At 41.7% G+C, this 27,500-nt stretch overlaps 1 protein-coding gene across 3 annotated transcripts in view; it reads right to left on the bottom strand.

Annotated features, from left to right (window-relative positions):
* Positions 1 to 27,500, bottom strand: part of LOC138003855 (diacylglycerol kinase theta-like) — a 62,605-nt gene that overhangs the window by 30,413 nt on the left and 4,692 nt on the right. For 2 of the 3 annotated variants that reach the window (XR_011123681.1, XM_068850130.1), the window contains exons 3-13: positions 27,070 to 27,172; positions 21,250 to 21,338; positions 17,242 to 17,373; positions 13,922 to 14,072; positions 8,128 to 8,211; positions 6,458 to 6,555; positions 5,191 to 5,263; positions 3,969 to 4,057; positions 3,694 to 3,743; positions 2,860 to 2,950; positions 1,469 to 1,520 (exon numbers count right to left, since the gene is read on the bottom strand). Coding sequence is in view for 2 of the 3 variants with exons in the window: in XM_068850130.1 (XP_068706231.1) it covers positions 1,469 to 1,520; positions 2,860 to 2,950; positions 3,694 to 3,743; positions 3,969 to 4,057; positions 5,191 to 5,263; positions 6,458 to 6,555; positions 8,128 to 8,211; positions 13,922 to 14,072; positions 17,242 to 17,373; positions 21,250 to 21,338; positions 27,070 to 27,172 (1,012 nt within the window). In the remaining variant the exon portion in view is untranslated. Of the gene's footprint in view, positions 1 to 1,468; positions 1,521 to 2,859; positions 2,951 to 3,693; positions 3,744 to 3,968; positions 4,058 to 5,190; positions 5,264 to 6,457; positions 6,556 to 8,127; positions 8,212 to 13,921; positions 14,073 to 17,241; positions 17,374 to 21,249; positions 21,339 to 27,069; positions 27,173 to 27,500 lie in introns of those variants that run through there. The other variant, XM_068850131.1, reaches the window with a different exon arrangement.

The raw sequence follows: 27,500 nt of genomic DNA, 5'->3' as shown, positions 1-27,500 counted from the left end.
AGACGCTTTTGATTGTTCTTCACTAAAACCAATGAGAGGACACTTTGTTTCAGGGTTCCCCAGAGCTCTTCTCTCCATCAGTCAGGAGAAGAGCTTTGGGGTCGAGATTGCTTTCACTATATACTATGGCCTGGTTAACGCAATCCCAAAAAATTGGAAAGCTTGTCTTAAAAACCCTATTCCGAACGTCAGACACGATACCACAGTGAACACCCTAAGAGCCAGTTCTATTTACTCCTTTCTTTTAAACACCATCTTCGTTCCTCCCACGGCTGAAACCAAAGTTCTACGCCACGGATTTACCGAAAATACCATCTAGAATGTTTATCTTATGCCATTTGCTGTCACAAATGAAGTAAAAATTATAATGTTTCAATTTAAAGTGATTCATAACGTGCTTCCAACCCGTGCTACAATTTATCGAGACGGCATTTCAGAAAGCCCCATAAGCAACTTATGCAATGCAGAAGAACAAACGTTGCATCGCTAATAAATTGCACACTAACAGTCGATTTCTGGATTCTGTTTCAAGACTGGTGGAACCAAAAAACAAATGAAACAATAACGTTATCCATAAGCCATATACTCTACGGCTGGCAAGATAGGGCAAAGCATTGGCAAGTCCTAAATTATTGTCTACTGATCGCCAAATATATTATTTTCTGCACAAGCCTTCGCGGATATGTTTTAGATTTTCAAAACCTTTTTATCGTCAATTCCCGGAAAACTCGAAATTCTTAAAGAGATTGCGACTGCAAAAAAAAAAAAAAACACTTTCAAGTGGGCCTTTTTACTTTAATTTTATTTGCTGCTGATGTTTATGGTTAATTAATACTTAATTTTATATTTATTATTCGATTGTAAGCGTGTACATATAGGGAAAAAACTACATGCATATATTAGGTGTCACTGTAATATAAGAATTAAGGAAAAAAAAAAAAAGGATGCGAATAGTACAGTGGTGTGAGTAACCAGTACTGTAAGTACCGTATGTACGTACTAAGTTGTGTAATTAGCCGTATGTGTTATAGTGTATTGTTATTAGTGTAAGTATGTAGTATTGTACGTAATGTATTTTATTGTACTGTTAAATATAATAATAAAAATAATAAAAAGAGCCTGGTGGTGACACCGCATAAACAAGGTAAGATTTAAGATAATAATAATAAATATTAGTTATATAGCCCCAAATTCAATGCTCTCAAAGGCGCTTTACAATGAAATGCTCTAAATGCTTTATAAGAAAGTACTAAATTAAATGTCTTGTAACCACACTTCAAAAACTAAGATAAAAGGTTATTAAAATTATAAACATGCGAACAATACCAAAAAAGCCTATGTATGTGGTGCATGAAGATTTTTAAGCCAATCCATGGAGACAGCAATATAACGTCATCCTCAAGTTACTCCAATTAATGAAACTCAAAAACCATTTACGTTACAAAATGAAGCAAAATCAATGACCTACCTCCATGATCTAAATGAACCTCTGTTAATGAAAACTCTTCTGGACTTTCACCCTGTGTATGGATAATAATTATTTTAAAAAAGTGTAAATAGTATTGGGAAACCCTTCGCAGTGTGACAAACATTATCACCCACAAGCCTGGAATATACGTTTGGGGACACACCCATCTTCACTCCCTTTTTAGACCTGGAAGACACAGCACTGTTCAGTAGGGATGGGGACAAATGGAAGCGTGTAATTTTCTTTTTGGAAAAAGAGAGAGAGCCCAAATATTTTTGCCGAGATTTTAGCCATAGCAGCATTATCACAGTCCCCTACTTTCAAAGTTACAAGCACAAGCACAACCATTATACTCAAGGTGATTATTTTGATACTGGAAATTCAGCTATTTTGTCAAGTTGCCCAAATTTTGAGCATAAATGTACATGTACACATATGATACAACAGAGCTTTAACTTTCCATGGAACAGGCTCAGTTGCATTTCCCTTACATGAATCTGTCCTTGCAATTCCCAGATTCAGCATTATATTATGTGGGTTTCATTTGTAAGTTGAATATTATGCTCCAGGCACTGTGGTTCTTCCACCATCATCACTTTTTTCTTGTCATTGTCAAAGGGAATGTCAGCACGATTATTATAAACTACCCCGGCTCGCAGCCAAAACGTGAGTATAAGAGAATACATGTACTTGTCTCTGTTTGAAATAAGAAACAGTTTATTGCACATTTCATAATAAAAAGAACCTTAAAAGGATTGATCTACTTAAGGAAAAAATAATAATTGTCTGTAGCGCTTCTGCCTCAGAGCATCACCCTAATATAGTTATTATTTCATAATTTTTTGTATGAGTAAAAGATGAGCCCACCACTTGAAGCATGTGTTTTACATATAATTATTATACAAACTTTCAACGAAGGCAGCACGCTCGAGTGGTTAGGAACCAGACTCCAGTTGTTCGAAGGGTGGATAGCACTATCCATTGGATAACTCAAGTGATTTTGCTAGTGTTTATCTGCTGGATAGTGATTTATCTGCTGGATAGCGTTATACACCTTTTGAACAACCAAGGCCAGGACTTTCTTTCGCATTTCCCAGATTCAAGTCCCACGCTTACCACTAGCTGGTGTTGTTCCAGGTCGAGTTTTTGGTTGTGCTTGCAAATTTTATATCCAACTGGTCTGCCAGTTCTTCGATTGCATTTATTTAATATTTACTTAATTGGTCCTGAAAAGCTTCAAAAGACCCTAAGGAGAGCAAGTCAGTTAAGTACACCTTTACAAACAATTGGCATAATCTGCTAACCTGCCACCATGAATTGTAATGAAGACTAATTACCCAAGATTAGTCTTTCAACTATGTTCAGGTGCAAACGTTCATGGCATAATGTACCTTCAATCCAAACTTTTCTAATGCAATACTTATGATATCTGATACAGTGGTGACTGCTGTGACTGGTATGGTCTTGAACATTGATGTAACACTGATAAAAAAACCAAGCATGTTTCATTACAAGGAAGTTCTTTCACCAGAGGAGTATAACAAGTGCTCATGAACACATGCTAGCAACCTTTACACTGGAGTATGGCAAAAATTGTACACTTCCTGGACTAACTGGAAAGGTCATCGGAGGACAAGCCATTTCGAGTATCCAATATGCTGATGACACAACTCTAATATTATTGCTAACAACAAGGAGGAAATAGCAAACATAGCAGACAACCTTGACAGACACCAAAATCAGAATACAAATTGAAAATGATGTCAGAGATGTGGAAGTGAAAAGATCTAGGCTTGAGGACCAAAGTGAAGCTTGCAAAAGTATTGATCTGGAGTACTGCTCTGTATGGTTGTGAAACTTGGACTTTGAGGAAAGTAGAGAAAAAGATGATTGTGGTTCTTCAAAAATTGATGTGGCTGAGGAGACGAATGTGGAGAGTGAGTGGAGAGAGAGAGACAAACACATGATTGGGTCAGGAGGGAATTATCTGTATGTAACCTCTGATCACAGAATACTAGAGAAAGTGAAAACCTAAGAACCATCGCTTTGCAATTTGTGTGATGTTATTTTTTCCATTGAAAATTCTAACGTGGAATTCCCTCGTCACGTGGTGAACTTTCCCATAATATTGAGCTCAGAACAATTGCAAGGATAGGATTCTATTCTAAATGACAACAGATGGCAGACATTTGGAAATTAGACCATCAATAATTATGTGCACTCACTTAATCATTCCTGGATAAACCCTGATGTAACCTCGTCGCCTGTCAGCACTCTGTAAAATACCAAAATTCAAAATAAGAGCTACTGTAACAGTAAATTAAAGACCCAATAACAGAAAAGGAATTGCTAAATGACTACATGTAAGTATTTGAAAAAACACACAGATCACAAGAGGAGAGAGATGGATGCTGGCAATATAAAAAAACCTTTAAATGGCGAGTTCCAAAGAAACAGTTGACAATAAAAATTGATTGCAAATAACACAACAAAATCAAACCTTCATCCGCAGGAAAATCAATGGTTTTGAAGAACTGTTCTCAGTAAACTGGTGTGGTTTTTCTTCTGGATTAAGTGGGCGCTCGTTCTCTTTGAAATAAAAGGAAGCACCTTATAATTAGCAAACAAAAAATTCTTCCATATTCTTGTCCTTACTGATTGCCACCAAAGTGCAATGTTCATTATTCATGAAATATAACACAAAGTAAGCGCTAGTGGCAAGAAAGGATCATCAGGCACATTACAGAAAGCACTTGCCAACAATCCCCAAGTTCAATTCCCAGATGATATCATGATTGGGCTCTACTTTGTTCCAGAAAATGGGTGCTCATCAATGCATAGGCTATCATGAATGGTGAGGTACAGTGCGCAGACTTTGGATTGGAGCGATTGGAAACTAAGGGGAGGGGGGGGGGATGTGAAGACAAGGGAGAGGTTGATGATGTTTGGGGCCTTCCACAAGAAGGGGAGTGTACATGTAGTAAGGTTATACATTAAGAGGAAGGGTGGTGGGAGGATGTTAATCAGCATGCATGATTGTGTGAGGGAGGAAGGGTAGATATGTGACAAGGAGGTGGAGTCAGTTGGAAATGTGGAGAGTGGTTGTACTGGTTGGTGCAAGAGGGAGCATCAGAGAAGGCATGATTGGATGGGGTTGAGGGTGTACTGGGAGCTTTGTTGGAAGTATGGTGTCAGTGGTAGTTCAAGCCTCTTAGGATTGGATGTTCGTCAATTTCTTGGGATAGGAATGAGGTGACAGAAGAGGATGAGAAAATCACCAACTACTCTCTTTGTGTAATTTTCATGATTGTAACAGTTATTATTATCATGATCATAATGATTATCATTAGGGGTTGGCGCAGTGGTAAGATCTCTGGCAACCCTAAGGTCCCGGGTTCCATTCCCGGTTCTGCCGAGAGTGGAATATTTGGCGACCTTCTTTCCCGCTGAAGTTCACTCAGCTTTCCATCCTTCGAGGTCAGTAAAATGAGTACCAGCATGCATGGACTGCTTAGAAGCGGCTGCAATTTGCGCCTGTATATGCTTCCAGTCTGCTGGGGGTAAATTGATCATTGTAAAGCGCCTTTGAGACTTGTGATAAAGGCGCTATATAAATGCACCACTTTACTTTTTTTTTATTATCATCACATTTCCCTATGTTTTTCACAAGTCCTAGGCAATCAATATCTCAACTGAAGTTGATTGTGGGCTTTTAACAATACCTTCGCCCACAGCCCTAGCTAGGTAGTAATTGCTGGGGTCATCAGTAATGTGAAACTTTTTAAGGGCTTCTTCCTGTATTTAAAAATGAAAAAAGAAAACACTGTTTAGAAATCTGAACCTAAATTCTTAAAAATTTACTGACACCTTGAAAGGCTACATGTAGTTTTTTTTTTTTTAAGCAAAGCATTCCGTTATGCTTCAACACTTGCTTTTCCCATGACTGTTTTGCACTCTATGTTTTGCACCCATAATAGGAATTGGTGATCACATGTCCATTCAGTTTAATTAAGTCGCATGCTCAGAAGTAAGAATCCGAGACTGCAAACTATCAAAAAACTAAAATTCATGCAAGTACACGAATAATTTCTGGGAAAGGAAGCAGAATGTTATTTGAAAAAAAAATTTCACCAAGGGAAATAATTTATTCCTAGACTCAGAACTTCATATGCATGATTGTACATGTATTTTTGTCCACCAAGTTTGAATCTTTGTCAGTAGAGACTGATCAAATTCCTCAGATTTTCCTGAATGTTAATTGTTTTTCTCTGGAAGAACTACAGGTCCCAACTAATACAGTGACAACCTGAGCTAGTGAGAGTTACAAGTCTATAGTCATTCAATAATGTCAACATCACAGTGAATTAAAAGAAGACCTTGACGATGAGGGAGGTCACGAAGGTCACAACAAAAGGTACATAATATATTCCAAAACAGTCACCTATCCAGGTATGAACCCCAACCAACAGGACTCGACACACCTGTAACTTTTGTAAACAAACGGGAATCCAAATGATTATGAACATCATCCAAATTAAACAGTTACCAACTAAGAGCAATAATTATAACAGTCACCAAATTAATGATCATAGTTAACTGAAAACACTCAACCAATGAAGACGTTATGATAACACTGTTACATTTCTGTTAAAATACTGTTATTGGTCCATGTCTGGATCATGCCATGTCGTCTTGTTTGTCATCGAGAATAAAGTGGCCCTAATGACAAATGTACCGTATTTCCCTCTAAGATAAAGAGAATGTAGAAGTCCCACATTTGCCAGAAGTCATTGTGGCCACTTTTTGTCTTCAGACACTGAAAATGCCCAAATTTCCTGATTAGCTGTGCAGTGACATGTTCAGTAGTTTTATGTAACATTAAATTTTGCTGTGGATTTTAGCGAAATCAATACAATGTATGTTAACCTTTAAAAAAGAAAAAAATTAAAGCTAGCTGCACTTTAAAAAAATAATAGACAAAAGACTTACAAGAACATTGCTAGCTTGAGCAGTCCTTGGAATTGTTATGTTCTTGCAAAGTTTGGGATCATTAACTTTACCATCATAAATTTTAAGTATAGTTTCCTCTGCAACAAAAAAATTATGTTCATTATGACATTAGCATAAAAATTTCTTGTTACGTGATTATTATAATTTGTGATCTTTCAAAAAGTTTAACCCCATGGGCTTGGCTAGGTTTCTTGTTTGTAGCTTCTTATTTGGTTGGTGTAAAGTCATGGAAAATGGTTGCAGTTTTACTGTTGAACCCTGACTTTAAACCCTTAACAATTATTATTAAAACAATAAGTCAGGCTTCATACAGAAAAAATACAAACCATTTTTTCAAAACTAAGCTGCAAAACAAAATGCAAAGACATCCAAAGTTGCGCAAACTTCAATGACAAAAAGTTACGAAAATTATTAATAAGAAAAAAAATGGAATTCAAGGACTTAAAGGATTTAAATGATAATTATATAGCTGCATCAAAAGCCATTATTACAATACCAACAGATCTACATGTAGTTTTTCTTAATTTTTGCCAACTGCCCAAATTTAAAATAAATTGCCATGGATTGTTTTTGCTGGAACGTTTACTTCAGCTTTGAACAAACCGTCCAATTTAGGAAAAATCTGGATACTTTCCATCAACCAATCAAATGTTCAGACGAATAAAAGAACTGAGTATTGGCCAATTAGGTTGCAGCTTAAGCACTTGACGTTGTTGAGCCACAGAACAGACACTGGGAGAGAGTCTGCCTAATGTGCGAGCCAGCGAGCCATGTGAATTTCACATTTAAGTCTAAGCACCCATTTCAAATAGTGCTGATAAACAGTTATTAAGTCTAAGTACCCATTTTAAAATGGTTAGCTTTCAATAACTGTGTGACTCGCATACTGAATCGCAGTATTGGCTCGCATCGCTCGCATGGCTCACAGCCATGACTTGCATGGCTTGCCCCTTGGCTCTCATAGCTCGCAGCCATGGCTCGCATGACGCGCATGGGTCGCTGGCTCGCATATTAGTAAAACTCCACTGAAAGACAGTGGCTTCTTTCAACGTTTTAAACTAATCTTCTCTAACAGTGAGAACAAAGCGTTTTGGAAGCTACTAATTAATAAGTAACAGGACTACATGCTTGTCCAATTTGGATTCAAAAAAATTCCTTGGACTGCCAAATTGGACTCGGCCTATCATTGGCCTTGTTCAATTTGGCAGTCCTTTGAATTTTTCTCACCAAACTATTAAAATTTCCAAATTATTGGACAGCATGTAGTCCTTGGCTATTACATATTATTCTAATCAGAAAACGATAACAACAAATTTAAAGTTCCTTTTCTGTCAGATGGTTGTCAGCTGAATTGTACGAGGCAGTGCGGACCAGTAGTTAGGGTGCTGGCCTTGAGATCCAGGGATCCCAGGTTCAAGACACGTCCCAACCACTGGTTAAATTTGTTCCTGGTAGTTCCTGGTTCAACTTCTCAGCCACACTTGTAAATATAGCTAACTAGCTTGCCTCCAGCCAGTTGGGATTCTTATCAGTTGTTGTTGTTGAATGTTCTGTTCTGCCATAATTGTGTTTCAATGGCCCTGAAAAGCCCCTATGGGGAGTGGTCAATTAAGTAACATTGTTACAGTATTGTAGAGCTCTGTCTTTACCTGAATTGTGTATACCACAGTTGGTATCTCTATTCTTTTGAGGCAAATCGTCAACAACTATCCCGTCATCCTTATCAAGAAGCCCTTCAAGTAGAAATAAACAGTTTAAGGAGTTAAACGTTGGCAAAAGAGAATGGCCTGTAGAGTTTAAGGTCAACCAACAGTTATGCATTTTGCTGAAAAAAATTAACACAGTCAGGCAGGGGTAAAAGAAACTTCAAGCAAAATGAGTCTTAATTTATTCCTTATTTGTTGACTTAACTCGAACTTTGTAAGTTTGAGTTATTGAATATTGAGGTAACTAGACTACACTGTAAGTGTAGAATTATTGTAAGGTTACAGCTAGTAAAGTATATCACAAGGAATATCCCATCAGTGAAATCCAATTTGGTTCAAGTCAATGTAAGGTTCTACGATGATACTTTCTGCCCAATCTCGCCTATCTACTGTATTCCCTTCAAAATTTGGCAGGTGATTTAAATTTGGTTTGGTTTGGCTTCATCTGTACTCGCTGCTGGGGATGATGGGATTCTCAGAACATTTTGTTGGTTGTGAGGGTTGCATGGGAAAGGAGTTCTTTGTCTGTAATGTCATCAGCTAGTTCTGACGGCTGAATACAGGACTTGGTCAGATGCGTTGCTTGGGTACTCTAGCTGGCATATAGCTTCATTCTGATGCATGTCCGCTGGGGTACTTACAGAGTACCTTCTGAGCATGAGAGTGGTGCGCGACTTGCCTAATGTCAATTCTGTTTCTTCGAATGGTCATGTTTGGCATTTTGATAGCGTAGAACCTTGAGTGATGTCTTTTTGAGACACTGCCATTGGTCCAAGGCTGCCTTTTTGTCTGGGAGGATGTCTTGCATAGACAAAATAACCAAATAAAAAAGTCTTTGATTAATATGCAATGCTCTGGGCCAGCAGATTTGCCGTAGTGACCATTACTGATGCTTCATTTTGTGTTATGACTTATTATCGATGAGGATTGGTTCTAAGAGATGACTCAGAGTTGGCAGAGTTGTCATTATACCCCTTCCTAGTGAACTTTGGGCCTTTGTCTTTGTGGCATATCAGTGATCCACCTACCTGTGCGTCCCGAGTCTCTGATGCATAAAACATCAGAAAAGATGCATAATTGACTTCCTTGTGCATCCATGTGGACGCAAACATATATTTCACTCCCAGGGTTATCATGTTTGTCATGGCTCTTTCTCCACAATTCAACAAAAAAGATTGATACTACACTGTATTCTATTAAATGGATGGAAGACAGGTTAACACATCAAGCGAAAGCATGGAATACCTGACAAGTTTAGTTAATACACTAAATTGAACAGCAGTTACACGTACATGTACCTTGAAGTTCGAAAAAACAAGATGTCCACGACTCATTTTTATGTTCGTAGCACATGCTCCTGGATCGTTTGCTTTTACAAAGAATAAGTGCAAGATGCCTCCAAAAAAGAAAATGACATTATATCCCTTGAGAGACAACAAAAGCTTAGTTTTTTGTTTTTCTCTCAATCAACAAAATGCAGATACTTCCCATATGTATACCAAACACGAAAGGTGCCCAAGATTCGATCACCAAACACCGAAGTTGTACAAGATTCATCAAACGTGATGAGTACAGATAAGCCTACTGAAAATGAAAGTGCTTCCAATTCATCAAGCAATACAAAGCCAAGAAAATTTTTCAATTTATGGCTACAAGTCTTTTCATGACTGGTGTACGGTGAAAAGGAAAACTACACATACGGCAAAGTATGCACAGAGCACAATAAAAATAATGGCATGACGAAAGAGGCACGCTGCACTAAACAAGCAGCAAAAGGCTTACAATGTATGCCTCTTAATTTAATATCACACTGGACTACTTCGATATGGGACTCATTGAATAGGTTTGGGACTCACTTTTGATGGATTGGTGAGTCCCAGGAACTCCCTAATCTAGATCTTTGTAGATGGATCACTGGGCATATGCTGGTATACCAAAACTTGCTAAGTGATCAGTCTTGGTTTCGTTGGTGACAGTTGGAGCAAGGTTGTCTTCAAGCTTGCTTAATAAACTTCAATCCTGTCCGAGAAATGAGAGACCATAGCAAGTAGGCTTTTCTGGTTCTAAATGAAGATGTCATGATTGACTATCTGCTAGGGAAGTGTCCTGATTGGTAGTGACTTCATGGGTTCTTTAGGTTCCTGCAGGGAACAGTACTGAGCACAGGTGTTGCAGCTTTTGCACACGTCATAGATAGCTTGTCTCATTCCTGGCCCATATGGGACTTCTCTGGCAACGCGTGTGTTTGACTCAGAGCTGAAGTGATTGGCGTGGATTTTATGTAGCATCTCAGCTCTCATGGATGGTGGTATTATTAATAGTACATGTACCTCGGAACCTTAGTTTGTAGATGAGGCCATTGTTGACTGTCAATTCATCTCAGGAGCTCCAGTATGGCTGGACAGCTGGAGTTATCTTCTTTCTGTCAGTAGGCCAGCCTTAAATAATGGGAGTCATGAGGATGAGGAGGTGCTGGTTTCCACTCGTAGGCGGAGAGCAGTGTTAGGTGTGATGCATGGGTTGTGGTTGTCTGCTTCCTCAGTGAGATTGAGTCTGAAGACTTCAAAGCTGATTACTGTTGCATGAGTTAGAGTGGCCAACGCTGCTGTTGATAGCATATCAGCAAGTTGAATGATGTGCCTTTCTTGAATTGGAGGTTGTCTTTGCAGCCTCATGAGCATTTTCTGAAGTCTGGCTGGTGCTTTATGCAACGATTTCTTGCAGATGGTCTCAAGCAGTTGGTGATCAGTGTGGACTTCCATGTCTGACTTGGCATCACAGAGCTAGAAGTGTAGTTGTTCTGATAGTGTTGGCAGTTGGAATACCGGGCCTAAGTATTGCTAATTATTGACCATTTGGCTGGGGTTAATGCAGATTCTGTTTTTTTTTGGGGTTTTCTTTGATGTTTGATGACCTCATTCGAGCACCAGGACGTGGGTTCCTCAACCTTCTTTATTATGCCTGCCACTGTGTATCGATCCATGGCATCTTTTTCCTTAATGTATTTGGTCACAGGTATGCCATGGATGGTCACTTGTATGAGTGAAATATCAGGTTTGACTTTAAAGTGGAGACTCAGGTGGTCCTAAGTGGTCTAGGCCTTCAAACGTATTGGCATGCTGTTGGAGAATGTAATATTCAATTGCAAGTTGGCCAGGCAATGGTAAGTATCTTCTTGTGGGGATCAGGATAGGCTTAGAAGGTGATGGCCCCAATTAGTGCCAGGTTGTGTCCTTGGTCAAAGGTTGATCTTCTTGATGATAGTTGTTGGGGCTGGGGTGTGGATTGGCCAATTGGTAAGCGGGGGCTTTCTTTCAATGTGGTGGTCGGGGAGAAGACTTTGGCTGCCATGATTTTAACTAGGCAGAGTCTCTCAAAGTCTGATCCAGAGAGAAAGGCTGGCTTATGCAAACACAATTTCTCCAGGAATTTCTTGGAATATGAGGGTTTTGAGTGCCTGGTGCATTTGCATAAAAGGTTGGCCTATCCAAAGGGTTTTAAGAGGCGGGAATTGCCATATAGGTGCATGGGCAGGTAAGGTGACTTTGACAGTTTGGTGTGCAGATCTAGAGCCAGTTCGAAGTATGCATCTTGTGACAAGGCGTTGCAGCTGGCTGCTGTGCTTATCTGGAATGTCCTTGGGGTAAACATTTTCCCAGAATCCAAGATTAGACAGATGGCAAATTTGAGGAGTGACTGTGTTTGCTGCTGTGCTGTGTATCTGAGTTTCCAGGGAGTACCATTGATCTGCTTGATAGTTGTGCTAGGTGGTGATCCAGAGTAGCAGTTAGCAGGTGGGTGTTTTGGTCATGTGGTGCACTTGATTGAGACCAGCCATGCAGGCGTCTGTTGTCCCTCTCCTTGTTTTGCCCTTGTTGTTGAGTGCTTTTTTTTGTTTATACTTGTACTCATTTTACCCAGCACGAATGGATGGAAAGTGAATGAACTTTGGAGTGCACAAGCTGGGACCAGTATTACTGCGGACAAGTTGCACAGTCATGCAGTTCAGGATTTGAGCAGCAGCCACCCCAGCTGTAAGTTACAGTTTAAAGCTAATGAAAGAAAAAGGGGCCTTCAGTGCCTTGTTTTGTTGTCTTTTTGGTTGTGGCAGGCCAGCATCCAGACAGGCAAAGTGGTCATTTTTGTCACATTTTGAGCAGGTTTTCCCATTTGTGGGGCATGTTTTTCATGGGTGGGGTCCACAGCAGTCCCCACACCAGAAGCAAGTTCCTGGTACTCGCTTTAGCTTCATTTGTTCAAATGTGACTCATCCAGTGAACTTGCTCCTCGCTGTCTTTAAGCCTAGTTTTCATATGTCGGCAAAATCCCAGACCATCGGGGATTTTGCAGTTTCCCGACCATCCCAGATTTTGCCGACATATTGGAAAATTGCCAGATGCTTGTCCTAGATTCTCCCGATAGTGACTTTGGTAGAAAATAGAAAGTGCGCCAGAAATTGAAACATGGAATTTAGAGGATTGGTAACGAGCTAAAAACCATCGCCGATGTCCGCAAAAGTACAAATTTGAGTTTTCATATGTCGGGAATGATCGCCGACGAACGCTAAAATCTGGGACACGTCGGGAAAATAGAAACGCTTTCTATCTTCCTGATTCGTCCCCAACCATCCCAGATTATCAGGGATGTCTACAATTTATGGTTTTCATTAGTCGGCAAAATCTGGGATGGTCGGGAAACTGCGAAATCCTCGATCATCTGGGATTTTCCTGACATATGAAAACTAGGCTTTAGCGGTTTCAGAGATAAGCTTGTTAGCCTTCTGGGCTGACTCGAGAGCCTTGGCTTTGGATGCAACTCTTGCAAGCTCGTGGGGTTGCCATCTAATTTAAGGTGTGTTTTGAGGAGATCCATTCACATAGTGGCACCATGTAGGCCAAAGATGAATATTTGTCATGACACATCTCATCTCTGTAAGAGCTTGGAATGAACACAGACTACCTGAGTGTCTCACCCTGATTTCCCACTCTTGTATAGACTCAAGTGGGTTTTGCTGTGTGTTCCAGAATTTAAAGCTATCGGCTTCCAATTGATCCAGTGTAGTGGAGTCATAATTTGTAATCCAGATCCAAGGTTTCTTTCAACCTGTGTTTGGTATCTGCATGGGGTTCAATGGTATAGCAGATCACTGTAAACCTTTGTACACCATGAAGGATCGTAGCACCGACATTTCAAGCAACCATCATGGTTTCTTCTAATATTCACTTTGTTTGTTCTCTTCTTTTTAGCTAGGTTTCTGTAGTCTGCTTGAATGCAAAAATCCTGGAACTTACGTTTCAAAATTCTTGAAATTCCCTGATATATCTCACTGAGGTTCAATTCGGGTCGCTTGAGGTAACAGCTATACAATGAGTTGTAATTCAACGCGTCTGGTTTTCCTTCCTGTGTATTTCAAACTTGAGAGGTTTCTTTCATCGATTTGATCCCACTTCTGACACCATGTTAAACCGTGAGGATTACATGCAGTTCCAAGAAAGCCAGACAAACATTTTCTCGTTATTCCAAGCTTCCACCACGAGGTGTCGCATATGCAACAACAACATAATACGTCACTGTACTTGTAATAGCACATTCCGCAGATGTGGCCCAGAAGGAGCCTTGGTACTGGTGACAGGTAGACACCCGAAACTACAAGAATTGGTATTTTGCAGGGTGATAGTTTCCTTTTTACTCTGAATGGACTCTATAAAATAATACTAATGACTGATGTACACTGTACCTAAAGTTGATGCTCTGCTACTTCTTCCTTGGGAACAGGAACTCCACAGAGTGATGTTTGGCATTGACACAGCATAGGGTGGTAAGATGAGTTTGTGAAGATAACCAAATCCACATTCTTTTGGTAACATTAAGTGACAGGAGCTGTGAGCCTACAGGAATTTCGGCCAAGATGAGTGTTTTGTTTCATAAGTTCATATATAATGTATGTTGCTAAACGTACGTCCATGCATACACTTGTTGTTAGTAATTAAAACTTCTAACACACTTGTAACACTTTAAAGACTACTTATTAACAATTATTCAAAAACTTCAATAAAAAGATTACTAAATTTTTTCTTTTCTAAACGCATAACCTGATCCCAAAATTACCAACTCAGAGCAATCAATATTTTAAGCGGAATATTGCGACAGTATCACCATGCAGGTCTTCATCAGTCCAGGGTTTGATTTAACAGCATTACTACTATAATTGACGAGAAAGTACATGTATGTTGGAAGGGGCAGCAGATGCAGCAAACTCACTGAGGAGGACACATGTTGGGCTAACGTATGTGTACAAGGACAATCTGAGAGACACTAGAGATCATTTAGTCCACATGGTGTTCCTGTGTACCATAAGTCTAATGGCTCTTTAAGATCAAAGTTATCACAGGTCTAAGACCACACCGCTCTGGAAAAAAAGTGGTGTTGTCTACCATATAAAGTGAAGTGCTTGTAACAACCATTACATGGGAGAAACTGTCAGTTCCTTGAGGGTACACTTACATCATGTACGTGAACATAAAATGCGCCCATTTCAGCGGTTTACAAACATTGTAAGAGCTTGCAACACGACATTGATCAGAACAAATTATAAGACGTATGTCAGAGTTTTAACATCACAGGATCACAAGGACAAACACCAAGTTACATGCAAGGAAGCAACGTTTTTCATCAAGGAATTAACTCTAACACTTAACAGGGATAGGGGCCTGGACCTGCATGCCTCCTGTTTATGGCACACTAATATGGTCACATGGCTTATAAACACCAGCTGGCCTCAGTTGTTCATCTGTTGTTCATCCTGGGTATAAGTCACTATCTAACAGTTTCAGTCTGTGCAATGATTTCAGTGTTTCCTCCAGTAGCCATGGATATGCACACTCTGGGCACATCTAAGTTAAGGGTATGCACGAAAACCTTGGAAAAAATTTAGGGTAAAGGTAAAGTCTGCTACAAGCCTAGAAGGCCCATCAGGCCGGTGCTTATCTCTGGTTTCTGTAGTATAAAGTGACTACGAGTATTTCTACTCCCCCCTGGATGGGATGCCAGTCCATTGCAGGGTTTAGTAACCTCCAGCATTAATTTCGCTGGTACCCATTTATACACCTGGGTGGAGAGAGGCACCGTGAGAGTTAAGTGTCTTGCCCAAGAACACAACACAATGTCCTCGGCAAGGACCTGAACCCGGACCACTCGATCCAGAGTCGAGCACACTATTAAACCATGAGGCCACCACGCCTCCCACATGGACAAAGTTTAGCATGAGGTATATTTATATTCTGGATAGTCACCTATCTACATAAATATACGGTCTTTGACGCTGGGATAAAGTCGAAATAAATTATTTCTGCGTTAATGCTGATTGTTCTGAGTCAGTAATTTGACAGATCACATTATTCACAAAGACCTGTTTTCTGCAAAGTCAACATTGACGATACTTTGGTCAAAATAAAATTATCGTAGTATTTAATATTATCTTAAAGTGTGATATGCTTCTAAAATCGAATATTTTTCATTGAAAACTAATGTTAATCTTTTGGCTTATAACAACCATGATGTACCATTTTCCTCTAGACGTTTTCTCTGTTGTGTTCCACAAGGTACATAAAGTACAATGTACATGTACCTTAATTTAATTAATTAAGTGGAAGCAAAAACTATCAGCTATTTGACCCACTGCCAACCTGGTGAGAGATGCAAGCCTATTCCTGATTTTACTCCACAACTGTTTTTTCATTCAAGATTTCAGAAGGCTTTTAAGCTTAGCAAAACAGCTTGCGAGTTCAAAATGAAGAACAGATAGTCAGAATGTAAAATGCAGACCACAGAAAAAAGTCAAACCAATTACTAATGCTAGCTTTAGGCCTAATTAAGCCAAAGTTGATGTTACCTAAGGTTACCATTAGTAACAGGGTTTGGGTCTTTTCTTGCAGTCTGTAACTAACTTTTGATCTACAGTCTGCATTGTACACTGACCAAAGAATAGACCCAAGCTTCTCACAGCTTGGTCGTTGATTTCAAACATGCAATCCACACAGCACACAAAAAACCCAAGTTTGGCATGAAAATCGTAAAATAATGTTTGCTTTTCGCAGAAAGATTCATTTAACCATAAATTATAAAATCTTTTAGTTTTGGTGTACTTTAAATGTCTACAAGCAAATAATTATGCCATTTTAGTTGTGGGTCCTGAGTGACCTAGCAAAAGAATGGCATGACTATACTCCAGGGGTGGGGGATAGGGGCTGAGAGGTGAGGGTGAGTGGTAGGGGGTGAGTGGTACCATAGCTGAAACAACCCAAACCTTAACAAAAATGCTAACCTTAGGCCTAAACAATATGGTTAAGATAATGTTTACATGATGTTAACATTATCTTAACCATAATTATTGTTTAGGCCTAAGGTTAGCATTTTCGTAAAGGTTTGGGTTGTTTCAGCTATAGGGTACCCTTCACCCCCTACCCCCAACCCCAACCTCTCCCCCTCACCCCCTCGTCCTGGAATAGTCATGCCGGCAAAAGAATGACATTCTCTAAGAGGATCAAAATTAAGTTAACAACTGAAGTTAATTGTCTGAAGCATCCAAAGAGTGAATTTTATTTCTCAATCACAAACTCATAGCCCATCGGAATGTCGGAAATACGTGATTCAGTGAGCCATCATGGATAGCTAATGCATTTACTATCACCCTAATGTGCTGCTTATTAAAGTGTATGAAAGCAAACATTAATAAACTCTAGACATTTGCAACACTGACACCCAAATCTTACCAAAATTTAAAGGTCTTAATTTATTATATTCCTATAATGAGTCAGTGTAATATTATATTGATTTGCCATGGGCTCATTGCATCACAGATTGTGCATGATAATATTACTTACATGTATGAGAGCATGCCATTTAATAATTAAGTCTAAGGAAGTCTAAGGCAGTCTATTGCCAAGCAGCCAATGAGATTATATGACGTACAGGCCTTTCTTTTTTTCATTTCAAATGCCTTTTCAATCCAAGGGTTTCAAAGATTGCTCAATGCCCAGGCAAACAATGAGTACTTACCGACTGTCCACACCAGCTGCATTTCATACTTGCAAGGGATTCCATGGTACCACAATGCCTCTTACAGTATGCACATTTGGCACTAGGTGATAGGTTTCCTTCTCGCCAGTGGTGAGCTTGATGAATAGATTGCTGTTATGATGAAAAAATACATATACCTCAAAAAATAAACTCCCAGTAGATGTGAATAGGCCCTGAATAGGATTAATTTTGAACCCACAACCATGATGATTCAGCATTGAGTTTAAGAAACGACGACAGCTATGACTACGACAACACCACAAAACAATAATCTCATTGGCTAAAAGAGCATATTAAATAATTGTGCTGCACATGCAGCGTAGATTTTAGCAAGTATGTTTCCGGTCCTCTGCATAATGACGATGTGAAATCACCAAATTATTTTGAGGTTTTGACGACAACGTAAGCATGCAACAGAGAATCTCTCGTACTCGCTTTTATGTGTAACTTTGAAACCACTCATACCAATTTATTTTTAGGATACTTAAGTGTAAGGAGCTGCACAAAGTGTCTTGGAGACCCCCCTCGGTCGCACTGGCACCAGCTTAACCTCGTCATCACTAGGAGAGCGGACCTCAGAAGTGTCCTCCACACAAGAAGCTACCACAGCGCTGACTGTGACACGGACCACTCGCTCATTGCAAGCAAGGTCAGGCTGAAGCCCAGAAAGATCCACCAAGGCAAAACCAAGGGTTGCCCCCGCATCAACTCCTGTGGCACTTCCAGCCCCGTTAAGGCTCAGAGCTTTGCTGAGAACCTCCAACAACCAGCAACCCCGATGCCAAATGGTCTCACCTCCGCAATGCCATCTACGCCTCAGCCATGGCTGCATTTGGCAAGAAAGAACGCAAGAATGCTGACTGGTTTGAGGCTTGCTGGGAAGAAATGTAGCCAGTCACGGAGGCCAAGAGGAAAGCGATGCTGGCTCACAAGCAGAACCCTTCCCCAAGCACACGTGAGGCCCTTCAAGCAGCAGACCTACCGCCACTGTGCCAACCAGTACTGGCAAAACCTATGCGCCAAAATCCAGCTAGCAGCAGACTGTGGCCACACAAAGGGGATGTATGAGGGCATCAAAACTCCCACCGGCCCTACAAGCGTCAAAACAGCCCCGCTCAAATCAAAGACTGGCGAGGTCATCACTGATCAGAGCATGCAGCTGCAGCATTGGGTGGAGCATTATCTCGCGCACTACTCAACCCAGAACATCATCACAGACACTGCCCTCAATGCCCTGCCTGGGTTGCCAGTCATACACTCGTCAGGAACTTGACAACACATCAACACTGGAAGAGCTCAGCATAGCCATTGACAGTCTTGCCTGTGGCAAGGCACCGGGGAAGGACGGTATTCCGCCAGAAGTTTTGAAGCATGGGAAGCAAACCATCTTACAACCGCTTCATGAGCTCCTCTGCCTGTGCTGGGAGCAAGGTCACATCCCCAAGAAATGAGAGATGCCAACATAGTCACCCTGTACAAGAACAAGGGTGACTGTAGTGATTGCATCTCTCTTCTGAGCATCGGTGGCAAAGCCTTCGCTCTGGTCACCTTGACCCGCCTGCAGAGCCTTGCTTCGCAAGTCTACCCCGAGTCAAAGTGTGGTTTCAGAGCCTAGAGGGCCACAGTGGACATGATCTTCTCCCTCTAGCTCCGTCAGCTGCAGGAGAAGTGTCGAGAGCAGCAGCAGCCATTGTTTCTCACCTTTGTGCACCTCACTAAAGCTTTTGACTTGGTGAACAGAAGTGGGCTTTTCAAGATCCTCCAGAAGATTAGCTGCCCTCCAAAGTTCCTGGCGATCATCACCTCCTTTCACCAGGACATGCAGAGTACAGTCTGTTTCAATGGGGCCACCTCCAATGCCTTTCCAGTCAGCAGTGGAGTAAAGCAGGGCTGTGTCCTTGCTTCAACCCTGTTCGGGATTTTCCTCTCGATGCTGCTCCAGTATGCCTTTGTAGACTGTACAGAAGGTGTCTACATCCAGACAAGGTCAGACGGCAAACTCTTCAACATTGCCAGACTCCGCGCCTAAACCAAAGCTTACGTGGTGCTCATATGGTAGCTGCTGTTTGCAGACAACACTGCTTTAACATCCCACAGCAAGGAGGGCCTCCAGCATCTGGTAGACAAGCTGTCCCATGCCTGCAAGGAGTTTGGGCTAACAATCAGCCTCAGGAAGACCAACATCCTGGTGCAAGGTGCTGAGTCCCCCCCAGTCATCACCATCGACAACACAGAGCTGGAGGTTGTGGACACCTTCAAGTACTTGGGCTCCACCATGTCAACCTCGACTTCACTCGATGCTGAGATCAGCTGCAGGATAACCAAAGCAGCTGCTGTTGTGGCCAAACTCAACAAGCGAGTGTAGGGCAATGACCTATTGAATGAAAGGACCAAGATGTGCGTCTACCAAGCTTGCGTCCTGTCAATTCTCCTTTATGGCAGCGAGTCATGGATGACCTATCCCAGACAAGAGCGGCTACTCAACGCATTCCACCTTCGCTGCCTTTGGCGCCTGCTGCACATCAGGTGGTCACCAACACTGAGGTCCTGGACCACGCCGGCTCACTGAGCATGCCATCACTGCTCATTCAGCAACGCCTTCGATGGCTCGGCCATGCACATCGCATGGAGCCTGACCACCTGCCAAGAGAAATCCTTTATGGAGAACTGCGGGAGGGTGTCTGTTGCGTGGGTCGACGGCTGCTGCGCTACAAGGATGTCATCAAGCAAGACTTGCGATCTGCACTAATCAACACCAGTGCATGAGAGGACATCGCCAATCATTGAGATACATGGCGGGAAAAGTGTCAAAGTGGGGGTTTCAAAGGCGGAAGCGAACGCTAGAGTCCAGGCTACATGCAAGAGAGCGGCAAGGAAAGAACGCGCAGCCTCTGGGCGTATTTCCACAAGGCACGTCTGCACCACCTGCAACAGACTGCCACACCAGGATCAGGCTACACAGTCATACAAGATCCTGCCCAAATCCCCAGCGCTAACCATCGCCTCTTCGAGCCAAGGCCATCTGGGAGCTTTATTTTCCTGAAAGGTTGCGTCATTATCCCAAATCAATTTAAAGCTGCAGTGTCAGTACATGGGAGATTACTTCAGAGCCATTCTCTTTCCCACCCGACATCCTATTTTAGGCATGGTATATTCCCACCTGTCACAGGACAACAACACATTAACTTGCAATTCACCAGCTCCCAGACTGATAGTCCAGGAGTACTGTGCAGCAAAATGGCATGATGGTGTTTTTGTTTGGCTTCTTCAGAACAACTGCTTGATCAGCTTTCTTTAATAGTACACCCACTGTACATGTAGGTCAGAGTGACTTCTCAAGATTACTTTTTATGGTTACTTCACAATTATGTTTTTGTTGTGGTACCTTAAATTAAACAGTGCTCAAAATTAGCGGTCGTCCGAAATAACCAGAAAGTTTGCTGGGTGACCAGTTTTTGGTAAAATAAAAAGCCTGGTTGCCCGAGGAACAAACAACGAACAACCCTGCCAAAAACAGAAAGCAGCTCACCAGACTCACTTGACTGTTTTCCATAGTCAATGATTGTGCAATAGTAGTGTGAAGTTAACAATAATTATTATAATTAATTTCTAGCAGCTGAGCATTTTAGGGAAATGCAAGAGACAATATCACAAACATGTAGGCAACGGAGATTGAAGACGCCAAAGCTTAAACCCAGACTTCCGTGACAAAACTCAGGCACACATAAAAGAACTATGGGATAATTTGAAGCTTGACTGATGGCATCTCAAAACAGCATGCATTTCATCATAGGGCTTTTCCTACTTAGTAAAGGGCAACCAAGAATTTTTCAGGGCAACCAAATTTATGAGTATGGTTGCCAAGCTTTTGGAACAGGGACAACCAAGATTTTTTTTTTTAATTTTGAGCACTGCTTAAAACTGTACAGAACAAAAGAAATAAAATGCAAGTTATAATAAAATAAACAGTTTTTACAATGATTTTACCTCCTGTTTGTGGCGCACATACGTAGCACAGTTCTTGCAGTCACTGACACTAAATTCTTTACATTCTTCATGAACAAAATAATCACAAACTGCAAAACCAGAATAAGATTTTTTTAATCATTGCTTTAAATCAGAAATAGCTTATAAGGACATTAATATATACCAGCTTATGTTTACAGACTCAAAAAGGCTACATTGTACGTACTACCTGAACTTTGACCACAAGGAAAGTAAGCAAGCTTGGGACAATGGCAACATGGAAGAAAATGCCACTTAAGAATAAAACTGAGCACTACCATAAAGAACTTTGTGATTAGTCCATCTTGTTCATGTTGTGCAACACGGGGGAACTATCATACAACAGGATTCGTACATTTTACCAACGATTTTAAAATGAAAATGAATGGGGCATTGCTGTATGCTCATATTGTCGACAACACCTAAAAATTCAGTCCTTTTGTTATGTATTCACCACATGCACGCCATGTTGGATCACAAGTCAACCAGCGTGGTTGATTATGATTGGTTAAGACTACAACTACAACAAACAATAACTGTAGGTGCACTATAATAAGTCCAGTGGTATATAATATTTCCCATCCCAAATTATTTTTCTTTTAACAACAACTAAGTCATCAAGATTTTTAAAGACAATAAAGCCTGTTGTTCTCAATGTCATGAGTAGTCTCTTCATTGGCTTGATATACATGTAAATCTAGTTTGACTGGCTTTCTGACTTGTCTGCCGCTGCACGTTTCATATGAGGCTGAACCTCTGACTTCAGATCTCTCGGGGACAGCTACTGGATCTTTCCTTGTGCTCCATTCATTGATTGTAGGTTCTTGACCCTTCCTAAAAACTTGCACTGGATTTCGAATCAGCACTTCCCCAGAAGGGGGCTGTGGTGCTGTATCGTTGTCTGGGATGTCTGCTTCCTGTTCTGGTTGTGGCTGCTGGAGTGTGCTTGCATGGCGCAGCTGATAACCCGCATGTGATTCTGGACGATCGGCTCTCAAGGCCACCTTGTTACGTCCGATTCTACGGCTGCCTGGATCTACCACATACGACCGTGGTGAAGCATGACTTTGTACTACGGTTGCTGCTTTCCACTCCGGATCCTTTGACCCATTTTCCAGCTTCACTCTCACATGGTCACCCGGTTTGAGTGGAGGCAATTCTCTGGTACTACCATGATGGTCCTAATGGTACTTCTGCTTGTCCTTGGCTTTGTGAAAACTTTTCTTTATTTCTTGTGCGTTATATTCTCAGGTTTCAGTAGGCCAGTTGCCGTCAGTAAGGTGGTCCCCAGCCTGCGGCCAATGTAGAGCTGACATGGAGACAAGCCAATTCCTGGTATGGGGGTGGCTCTTTAGTCTAGAAGCGCTTTGTTCTTGTTCTCGTTTTTCCTCCACAGGGACTTCACTGTTTTGACTGCACGTTCTGCTTCCCCGTTTGCTAGGGGGTGCTTGGGGCTGACCAGGACATGTTCAAAGTTATTAATAGCTTTTAGCAAGTCTGTGAACTCCTTGCTTGTATACTGAACACTGCAGTCTGTTATGAGTCTCGCTGGGATTCCGTGCAACCCAAAATGCTCTTCTAAAGCTTGGATCGTTTCCTGGGACGTTAAGTCTTTCAATTTAGTGACCTCAATGTACTTGGAATAGTATTTAACAAGGACTAGGAACTGCTTGCTCTCAAAGGTGAATATGTCTGATGCAGCCATTGCCCATGGGAGGTCAGAGATGGGACTTGGTATCAGTGGCTCTTTCTGTTGCGCCAGAGCATAGTCATGGCAGATGGTACAATCCTTGACTTTTTCTTCAAATCTGAGCACACATTCCAGGCCAGTAAAGCACTTCCCTTGCTCGTTGCTTACACATATCCATGTATGACGTTCCATGTATGACTGCGAGCATTGCCGGCCTCATGGATGGGGTTATTACGATCCTCATGCCACGGTAAATGACACCATCTAGAACTGCTAGCTCATCACGTGTGTCCCAATATCAATACCAGATACTATGTGGGACTTGTTGTTTTGTTTCAGGCCACCCCACTTGGATCGTGGTGCACGTGAAGTTCATTGCCTGTGTTTTGCTGGAGTTCAGCATACTTTGCTTCGGAGATATAAATTCTTTGTACCATGTTCACTTGCAGCTCATCTTCTTCTGCTGGCCCTTTTTCCAGGCTTGCTCTGCTGAGAGTGTCAGCTAGATCAGTTTTTTTTTCCAGGAAGATACTCAACTTTGAGGTCAAACCCACTCACTTTGAGGATCATCACTTGCAAGAGCAACGGTGTAACTGACATAGGTTTGTGCAGTGTGGTTTCAAGTGGCTGATGATCAGTTTGTACCGTGTGGCTTTCCCCAGGATGTATTCTCTAAACTTGTGTCCACTGAACACAATCGCCAACATTTCTTTCTTTATGGGCACCCAGTTGAGCTCTGATTTAAGAAGTTTGCAAGAAGCGTAAGCTACTGGCCTTCCTTCTTGCAACAGGACTGCGCCAACTGCATTCTTGCAAGCGTCACATTGTATGGTAACGTTGTTTCTGTGCTGTGCAACATAGATATTTGAGCCGTTCCCTTAGTGGAGTTTCAACCTCTGCTAGCGTACATGTAGGTAAGAACTTGGCCAGGTACTGTATGGAACCCAGGAACCACAGTACATCTTCCTTTGTTGTTGGAGGAGGCATCTCCTTCATGGCTAGTACTTTTTCAGGGTCTGGTTTTAGCCCTTCAGCAGATATGATGTGACCCACGTACAGCACCTGTTGTTTTTGAACTCTAACTTTGTCAAAGTTAAGCTTCAGGTTGTAACCCTTGGCACAGTAGAGTCCTTTCTCTAGGACTGAATCATGGTGTGAGATGTCACGCCCCACAATGAGTATGTCATCCATTATCGCGTATGCATGGTCTATTCCTTCCAGCATCTCATCCATGGCTCTTTGGTACATTTCAGGGGCTGATTTAATACTAAAAGGGAGTTTTAACCATCTGTACCTTCCAATCGGAGTGTTCATTGTTGTCAGAAGGCTGGACTCATAGTCTAACTTTATTTGAAGATACCCTCTCATGGCATCAAGGACTGTAAAGACTGTAGCATCAGGTATCTTGGCTACTGAAGTGAAGTGAAGTGAAGCTATTAGTCTCTCCCTGCGGGGCTTTTCAGGACTAATTTACAATGTTTTTTGGGGGACTTTAGCCCGACTGCTTATTACACAGTTTACAATTTATTTTAGGAAGTGGTTTCTTTAACGTCCCATACTATTAATTTTAATTTCCAACAAGGGTTATGAGACGGGACCTCCGGTTTTAATACAGTCCTTATCCGCGCGTGGAGACTTGAAAGTCTAACTATTTTGCAGATGAAATTACAATGGCAGCACATTCTCCTCGGTTACTTTAAGACCCTGAGTGTTGGTCCGGCTGGAGTCGCACTCACGACCTCTGGCATGACAGCCGGATGCTCAACCAACTGAGCCACCGGTGCACAATTTATTCTACTGTAGGTATCGGGTAGTGTTCCTGTTTGACTGCCTTGTTCAGGTCCGCCAGGTCTAGGCAAATCCTGATCTTTTAGACTCCTTAGCTTGAGACAACCATGGAGTTCACCCAATCCATTGGTTGCATCACTTTGGCTAGGTGTCCTTCTTTTTCCATTTCTTTTAGTTTATCCACGATCTTGGGAAGGAGTGCAGCTGGTTGTCTCCGGGGGCAGTGCACTGCTGGCGTAGCAGTGGGGTCAATTTTAATGGAGTATGTTCCAGACATGGCTCCTGATGCATTCTCTAGATCAGGGTGTCGGTCTAAGAGCTCCTTGAGGTCTGTGTCTAGCTGGTCTACTCGCTGCACCAGGTTAAGGGCTTGACAGGCCTTGCCCGAGAGTATGGGGTTTTCCTTGCTGTCAATGACATAGAACTTCACCCATGACTCTCGGTCCTTGAATCTTACAGGGAGGGTGGTGTAACCTCTTGGTGTCATTCGGTGCTGACTAAATGACACTAGGATCTGCTTGGTTTTCTTGATCTGGGCATTTGGTGCTACTTGTTGAAGATGGGAGATGTTAATGACATTAGCACGCGTGCCAGTGTCCAGCTGACACCATAGGGTACTGTTACCCACTTCCAAAGTCTCCCACCATTCATCTTCATTGCAGCAGTGTGATTTCTTAGTAATGCCGTTCATTTCTAGGCTAGCTATATGTAGTAGGTGTACGTTGGCGTCTTCCTCATCATCACTGGGGTAGACCTCCTCATTGAGTGAGTTAACTCTCTTCTTTTGACTTCTGCACACTTGGGCAAAGTGCCCTAGTTTGTTACATTAATTTTGTTGCAGGGTTCATTCTTGGCTGGACATTTCTCTTGTGGCTTGTGGGCACGATAACCACACTTTCCACATTTTTCTTGCTTGTCATTTGTCTCTGGTGACTGTTTGTGTTTCTTTTGATTTATGCACCTTTTGGGTGGGCCAGGTTTTGATGTTACTGTATTGACCGCTACTCTAGGGTTTTCTCCGGCCATCACTTCCATGCCATCCGTGGTTGCTTCGAACGTTCGGGCTATATCAATGGCTGAATCAAGGCTACTTGTGTTTTTGCTCTTCTCAAGGCAGCGTTGACGTACTCGCTCATCTAACGATTTGCAGGCTATGGCATTCCAAATTAATTTCTCAGTCTCCATTATGTCCCGGGCCAAAAGCTTCAGATCAGTGACAAAGCTATCGAAAGTTTTCCCTGGCAACTGACTTGTTTGGTCGAACTTGACCGCGGCCATGATTGAACTCTTCTTGGCTTCTTTGCTTTGAATTTACCGGCGCCTCTTTCGAGTTCCTCTTTTTTGCTGACATTTTGCGCAGCGTCTCCAGCTCCTACACTGTACTTGAACAGTTTGCCAGTCGAAAGTCAAATACATTTCTCGGCCAACAAAGCTCATGAGGTTGCATATTTTATCCTTCTCGGTGCATTTGCTGAGAGGGCCGCCCAACGTAAATTCCCGAGGGGGGGGACTCCCATATGAAACAGACGGGGATGCTCGTCATCACGCTTAGGGGTGTAAATTTTGGATTTTGGTCTCACTTAGGGTGTTCCAGGCAAAGCGCCAATATTTTAAGCCGCCAAGGTCTCATTTAGGGTTCCGCGAAGAGAAACAGAAGTCAAATTTTCTTTTAACTTGTTTTTAGGGGTCAAAAGTTGCTCAAGCCACACCCAGATTGGTCTCCTTTAGGGGTAACAAAAAGCTTGAGCCATGCCCAGATGGTCTCCTTTAGGGGTTAAATTCAAAATTTCTGACGAGCATCCCCGTCTGTTCCATATGGGCGTCCCCCCCCCCCCCCCCGGGGTAAATTCACAGTGTTGATAAAACCTCTCCCATTCTTTGCTCAAATCTGTTGCTACCCAATTCATGTTCAGCCAGTTGTACAATGAATTAGCTTATCCTTCCGCCATGTTTATCCGGTTTGTGTTGTGTAATCCCACTACTTCGACACCATGTTATGTATTCACCACATGCACGCCATGTTGGATTACAAGTCGACCAGAGTGGTTTATTATGATTGGTTTAATAAGACTACAACTACAACAAACAATTACAGCTGTAGGTGTGATACAATAAGTCCAGCGGTATGAAGTTGAACTTAAAGCTTAGCCCAGGACAACATGAAAGTGAGAGCGCTATAATGGCAAGATTTGAACCTGGGAATCACAATTTCATGGCTAACAGTCTGCTTGCCAATTTCTCAGAGCCACACTAATTACATTTAGATTTTCATTGTTATGGGTGTCACTGTTATCATTAAGTTCTTACTGAAATGCCTGACCAACCTTGACATCTGAAAGCTGTATGCTCATCAAGTCTTTTCCTACATACGGAACAGAATCGTCTTCGATAAAATGAGGGGCCACTCCAACTATGTGATACAGGTTCCTGGGTAATAAAGATATGTACGGTAACACATTGCCAATATTTTTTTATTTAGAATTTTCGATTTCAGATATGGCATTCCTCATGTTCTTATTGGCTGATACTCAATCTGGGTGTAATCAGATCAAATATCACATGACTTATTTTTGTAAATTTAAAATTGAAACAACAACCAGTTGTTTTGTAAAACTGAAACAGTTCAGAGTTAAATGACATTTAATATAATCATTTATGATTCAATTCACGCTTCTTGAATATGATGTCCACAGACTATTAGCCATCTGATCTTAGCAAGTATTTAGTCCATTTCACATCCAATGGACACTGATGG

This window comes from Montipora foliosa, chromosome 5 (genome assembly GCF_036669935.1).
Source record: "Montipora foliosa isolate CH-2021 chromosome 5, ASM3666993v2, whole genome shotgun sequence".
Taxonomy (NCBI): Eukaryota; Metazoa; Cnidaria; class Anthozoa; order Scleractinia; family Acroporidae; genus Montipora; species Montipora foliosa.
Note: the sequence above shows the minus strand (reverse complement) of the source record. Positions and strands in the feature narration are given on the sequence as shown.